The sequence below is a fragment of the Chrysochloris asiatica genome, unplaced genomic scaffold (assembly GCF_000296735.1).
Source record: "Chrysochloris asiatica unplaced genomic scaffold, ChrAsi1.0 scaffold00238, whole genome shotgun sequence".
In the NCBI taxonomy this organism is placed as follows: domain Eukaryota; kingdom Metazoa; phylum Chordata; class Mammalia; order Afrosoricida; family Chrysochloridae; genus Chrysochloris; species Chrysochloris asiatica.
The window spans coordinates 1,765,130-1,771,590 of NW_006408756.1; the positions used below are offsets into that span (position 1 = coordinate 1,765,130).

General features: G+C 50.6%; 1 protein-coding gene across 1 annotated transcript in view; it reads left to right on the forward strand.

The window, feature by feature from the left end:
- The window catches only part of LAMA5 (laminin, alpha 5), an 81,853-nt gene that overhangs the window by 47,948 nt on the left and 27,444 nt on the right, over positions 1–6,461 (forward strand). The window contains exons 7-11 of the mRNA XM_006873394.1: positions 3,042–3,157; positions 3,354–3,472; positions 3,658–3,748; positions 4,039–4,173; positions 4,532–4,594. Of these exons, the coding sequence (XP_006873456.1) occupies positions 3,042–3,157; positions 3,354–3,472; positions 3,658–3,748; positions 4,039–4,173; positions 4,532–4,594 (524 nt within the window). The remainder of the gene's footprint in view (positions 1–3,041; positions 3,158–3,353; positions 3,473–3,657; positions 3,749–4,038; positions 4,174–4,531; positions 4,595–6,461) is intronic.

Genomic DNA, 6,461 nt, shown 5'->3' on the forward strand with positions numbered 1-6,461 from the left:
AGCTCAGGCACCCCTATCGACACCAGAATGGAGGTACGCAGACAGCAAGGGACCAACGAAAAGATACAAAAAAGAAAAAAAAGAAAAAAATGAACGTCCACACCTCTATCTCTGCGGCTCTGTCAGGCGTCCGTGGCTGCTCTGATCCTTTCCCCGCTTGGCCCCACACAAAATGGCGCCTCCTGGAGCAGCTGAGCGTCCCGAACCAGGAAGCAATGGATTTCTTGCTTCTGCCACAAACTCCCGAGCTGTAAGTCTTCCAACCTTCTAAATATTCCTTTATATGTAGTTCAGAGTACGGGGACCATTCCCTGAGCCTGCTTGGTCCTGTAGTCTGTGTTGTTCTCGGCAGAGCTCGTCACTACACTGCCACCCAATCCGCCATCTTTTTCTGGAACGCAGACATTTTATAAGTGGAGGGTCAACAAAAAAGAGAAATATTCCCAGTGAGGTGGATGGACACACAAACATAGCAATTAGGGTGCCACATGACTGGGCAATGTTTCTTTCTGTTACACATAGGATTGCTCCCAGTCAAAGTGGACTTGATAAACTGCATCTAGCAACAAACGCAGCAGCGTCTTCCTGAATGATACAGGGGTCTTAGAACCACGTGTTATTTCTGTCCAGTAATTCAGTTCCATTACAGATGCCCGGAGATCCACCGGCAAGCTTTCCCAGTTCTTTGTTCTCAGTGATTCCTTGCCTCTCCTACTGCATTTGTTCAAATGTTTCCATCTTCCTGAAATGTATCCAGTAGTTCTTTCCCCAGGGTCTGTTTTACCCTCAATCTTAATGATAGTTTAGCTGGCTGTAGAATTCTCAGTTGAAGGCTGTTTATCTCAATTTAGAGATACTATTTCATTATCATCTTGCATCTCTTGAAGCTTGGGAGAATCCATTGTCACTCTTACTGTTGGTCTTCAATAGGTTGTCTGCCACTTTACTGGATGTTTTTATAATCTTTGTGTCATTGATGGTCTGTAGATTTGCTCTGAAATGTCAAGAGTTGGACAAAAAGGTTGAACTTTACGTGTTCAGGACTCATTTTTCCTGAATCTGACAGTATGTGTCTTTATTAACTCAAGACCGTTATTGACCATTTGGGGTCCTGGTGTGGCACTACAGAATAAGCAGTCGACCATAAGGTCAGTTTGAACCTCAAGGTTGGCAGTTCAAACTTACCAACTGCTCCTTGGAAACCCTATACAGGGTCACTGTGAGTTGGAACTGACTCGACAGCACTTAACAACAACAACATTGGACTGTTGCCTCTTCCCTCTTCTATCCTGGAATTACACATAAATGAGAATTTCTTAAGACTTTCTTCTGTCTTAAAACTTCTTATATTTTCTATCCCTTTGTCTTTTGAGCTGCTTTCTAGCTAGTTTCTTTAGCTTCTCCTCTATTTTACCATATCTCTCTTTAATGCAATAGACCACAAGGTTGGTATGAACCGTAAAGTCGGCGGTTCAAATTCACCAGCCACTTCTTGGAAACCCTATACGGGGTCACTATGAATAGGAACCAACTCAATGGCACTTTACAACAACAACAACAATTGAGTCTTTAGTTTCACTAATTTGAAGTTAAATTTCACTTACTTTTCATTTATAGGAGTTCTGATTGGTTCTTTTCTCATATTTGCCTATTTTTCATCACATTGTGGGGGCTGTTTTGGTTTTAATTTCTTTGCTGTATCTGTAATCCTTTCCAGCATTTTTATTTTACAATTTTCCCTGGATTACTCCACTAAATGAAGTCTGTGCCTGTTGTTACTTTGGTCAGTTGCGTTTTATCCCCGTAAATTCTACTGTGTTGTTGTTGTATGTTCTCAAGTCAATTCTGGCTTATACGACTCTGTATAGCGTTTCTGAGAGTAGCTGATGGGTTTGAGCTGCTAACCTTGAGATTAACAGTTCAGTGCTTATCCTACAGTGCCACACCAGGATTCCAAATTTCCATTAGCACAACTTTATCTGTGTGGTTTCTGGGTGTTCTGTATTTCTAAGAATCCCTCTAGAGTGGATTTTCAAGGGCTTATGTCAAAACACCTGATACCATATGTCAAACACCAGCCTGATACCATGTTTTTTGTTAAGAAGTACCCTGACCATGTAGGTTATTGAAAATTCAAATACCAGATACAGGGCTCTGCAGGTTCTGATCTTCTATGCGGACTGACTTCTGGAGTCCTGCTAAGGACATGGACAGCCAGCCACACAGCCTTGAGGTTGGTCTGGGGCAGAGGAGCAAACAGAACCTGGAAATGAGCTTGTAATTCCTGCCCCCATCTTGGCCAAGTTGGTAAGAGAGAAGTGCCAGGGAGTGGGGGTTTGGCATGGATGCTCTAATTAATTCTGAGCAGCCGGCAGCTCCAACCTCAGTCCTCATCTCTGACCAGCTGTCCCCTGCCCACTGAGCCAGCAGGAGCCACTCTCAGGGGCAGCAGGCAGGAATCCAGCATGCCCACATAGTGTCCATTCTCAACAGGAGGAGGAAGACATTCTTGGCCATTTGTTCCTAGGGAGGTGCCCTTGATGCATAGGAATGTCTGGCTGTGTTCAAGGCACCTTACTAAGCAAGATCCGGGCACTGGAGAGGGTTAAACCGTATCCTACTCTCTAGGGCTGGCCACAACAGGGAGAGCATAACTTAATACTGAAGGGCCCAGGCCGGACCATGGGATTCCCAACACACACCCCTTCCATAATTCCCACCTCTATGAGAACCCATGTGTGGTTCCTACTGCTGCAGAGACCCTACCTCCTCCCTTGCCTCCTTCCCTCACACTCTTGTCCAGGGAGATATTGGACCCTCTGGGTATCTGTTCGCCGAGGTCAGGGGTTAGTGCTGTGCTGGGGTCAGAGCAGGCACTTCCTGTCAGTTCAGGAAACTGAGGCCAGGGAGGAGGAGAGCTTGTGCCTTAATGGTGAGTCAGCAGTGAAGGGGAGAGAGCCTTTGCCTCGTGGGGTGAGGTGGGCCCAGCAACTGTGCCCAGGTGCATGGTGACCTGAGCCCCCCGAGGACTGTCCTTACAGGCTGCAGTGTGCCTGCCAGCACAACACATGTGGGAGCTCCTGTGATCACTGCTGCCCCGGCTTCCACCAGCAGCCATGGCGGCCAGCCACCACCGACAGTGCCAACGCGTGTCAGTGTGAGTGTCCAGCCCTGCGCTCACGTGTGCACTGCATACACGTGTACACACACGTGTTGGCATGCCTGGGCTGCCACGTCTCCCCCTAAACCAGCCAACCTTCGGGATCATCGTGGTTCATGGGGTACGGGAGTAAAAGCCAGTGCACCGGGGGTCATGGTGGGCTTGCCCGATAGCTGAGCCCTCCTCTCCCCAGCCTGTAACTGCCATGGCCACACCTACAACTGCTACTACGACCCCGAGGTGGACCGGAGGAACGCCAGCCAGAACCAGGACCTCATCTATCAGGGTGGGGGTGTCTGTATTGACTGCCAGGTGTGAGACCGCCCTTCGGGTCTGCTGCCGGGAGGCCTGGCATGGGCGGAGCCTGCGTGGCATGGGCGGAGCCTGCGTGGCATGGGCGGAGCCTTGTGGCAAGAGCGGAGCCCACGTGGGAGGTCAGATGGGCGTGGTTAAGGATGGTTCCCAGCACTCAGTGGCCCTTGAACTCCCCGCCCTAGCACCACACTACCGGCATCAACTGTGAGCGCTGCCTGCCCGGCTTTTTCCGCTCCCCAGACCACCCTCTGGACTCGCCCCACGCCTGTAGCCGTGAGTATGGCAGACCCCTGGGGCCTCTTTGGGCTGCAGGGTCTGCCCGAGTGGGATGTCCTCGAATCACAGGGGGCTGCCGGGAGGGGGTGTGCCTAAGCCTGGGCTCTGCCAGGATGGGGTGTCCCTGGGTCTGGGGTCTGCCGAGTGGGGTGTACAGGCCTTGGAATGGGTGAAGGGATGTCCTGGAGTCTCTGGTTCCCGGGTGCCCTGCGCCCCCCACCACTCTGGGGTGCGTGATATCCATCCCTGGGTTGTGGTCTCATGGGCCCTACCCTGGCCCTGCCCAGGCTGCAACTGCGAGTCCGACTTCACCGATGGCACATGTGAGGACCTGACCGGCCGCTGCTACTGCCGACCCAACTTCACAGGGGAGCACTGCGACGCATGCGCAGAGGGTTTCACCAACTTTCCACACTGCTACCGTGAGCACCTGCGTGGGGATGGACCCCAGGGCCAGCAGGGGGCGGGATCTGGGTGGGCCCTAGGACCAGCAGGAGAGGGGGTGGGGTGGACCCTAGGACCAGCAGGAGAGTGGGTGGGTGGACCCTAGGGCCAGCAGGGGGCGGGGTGGACCCTAGGACTAGTAGAGGGGTGGGACTGGGAGGAGGGAGGGTGTTAGCATCTTCCTGCGCTGCTAGTTCACCAGCTTCCCGCACTCCTCCCATGAGCACGTCCAGGGCGATGGATCCCAGGACAAGCTGGAGGAAGGGTGTCGGGGAGAGAGAGGGCAGGCAGAGTGGCATCTGGGCCCACCAGACCAACTCTCACTGTCTCTCCTAGCTGTGTCTTCGTACCCCCACAATGACACTGGAGCACAGGTGCTGCCAGCTGGACAGATCATCAGTAAGTGTCCCCTGAATCCTCGGGGAGCCGAACCTGCCCAGGAGCTGCTGGCCCCATGGGAAGGCCCCCTAGAGGGGGAGGGCTTTTTGTTTTAGGTCACCATGGTTTGGGCTCTTCTTGTGCAAACAATACCTGGTCACAATGGAAAACCTTCAGAAGTATAGGTGAGGCTGGAGTGGAAGGCAAACACTGTCCAAATGCGCTGGGGGCCCTGCAGATAAGGACCGAGCAATGTGCAGCCTGGCTTTCTCTCTGTGCCCTCGCCCGGCCTGCCCACCTCAGTTCTGTAAACATATGGCCTCACAGTCCCCATTATGTCCATGTAGTATTTATTAACCAACCCCTGTCACTGGAAATGTAGGTCCTTTCCAATTTAAAATAAATAAATATGGCTAGAATAAACATCCTGTGACTCGGATGTTGCACAAATCCTTAATGATTTCTGCAAGGCAGTTTCCTGGAAGAGGGCAGTGGGCTACTCGATACGCACTTTGGGGGACATATTTGGCTCTAAGTTGCCAAATGACTCTCTTTAAAAAGTCATCTGGGAAGAGGAGAGTTATTGCTTAGCAGACACTGAGTGCTCAGGTGATGGGAAAGTTGGAAAGAAAGGTGATGGTTGTATGCCCAGGGAGCAGCACTCACATCATTGATGCAGCTGCTTTGTTATCTGTGTTTCTAGTTTTTTATCACATAGGAGTCCTAGTGGTGCAGTGGGTTAATCTCTAGGCTGCTGAAAGAAAGGAAGACGGTTCAAACCCACCAGCCACTCCCAGGAGGAAGATGAGGCTGTCTGTTCCCATAAAGATTTACAGCCTCAGAAACTCTATGGTGGTGGTGGTGGTGTGCCATGGAGTCTGTTCCGACTGTAGGGTTTCTGAGGCTGTAGATCTTTAGGGGAGCAGAAAGTCTCATCTTTCTCCCATGCAACAGCTGGTAGTTTTGAACTGCTGATCTTGAGGTTAGCAGCCCAACTTGTAACCACGACGCTACCAGAGCCCCTTCAGAAACTCTATGGGCAGTTCTAGTCTGTGCTGTGAGAAAGAATCAACCCAACGGCTTTGGTTTTTAATGTCACCTTAGCAGTGTGCACACACGCGTATTGACTCTCTGCTGCCACTAGGGGACAATGCTCCTTTATTGTCATTTTGACAGAAAGCAGCTCCATCTCTCAGAAACCTGGTTTCCACTGTTTGGCGTTTCTGAGCTGGGATGGGTCTTCCAGAGATAAGGAGTCAGAGCCCCAGTGACAACGAGGTTTCCTTTTGTGAAATAAGGAAAAACCAAACCAGGCCATAAGGTCAAGTCCAACTCCTGCTGACCCCATGTCTGTCAAGAGAAGAGCTCACCGTGGGCTTTCTGTTGCTTTTAGTCAGTGATTGGAATTGTTGTTTAGAATATACACCAAAGAACACACTCCGGTTCAAACGCTGTTACCTGTACAATTCCGTGACGTTGACGTAACTTCAACTTGTTTACGCATTTCCATCCTCCTTTTCAGAGTTGTGCCTTCCCTGTTCACATTAACTCTCTGTTCCCTAAATTCCCGTATAGACAGTTCTTAAAAGAGTGTGAGAGAGGGAGAAAATGTGGAGCAAAACTCAAAATCAGAAAGACCAACAGGAAAAATACATAACAATATAGACCGACTGTTACTACAAGAACAAGGACATTGCTCGCCCAGAAGACATCAAGGCAAGTGGTCGGATCCCCTCAGAGCAAACCCCCTTCTGAGACTAAGACTCAATGGGAATACACACTCTGATTGGTGACCATGTTCATCGCCGATAAGGGGAAGTGAGGGAAAAACAGCAATGAAGTTGCAAGCTAAGCCCTACAACGTTCAGTAGACTCCTGTAACCCGGGT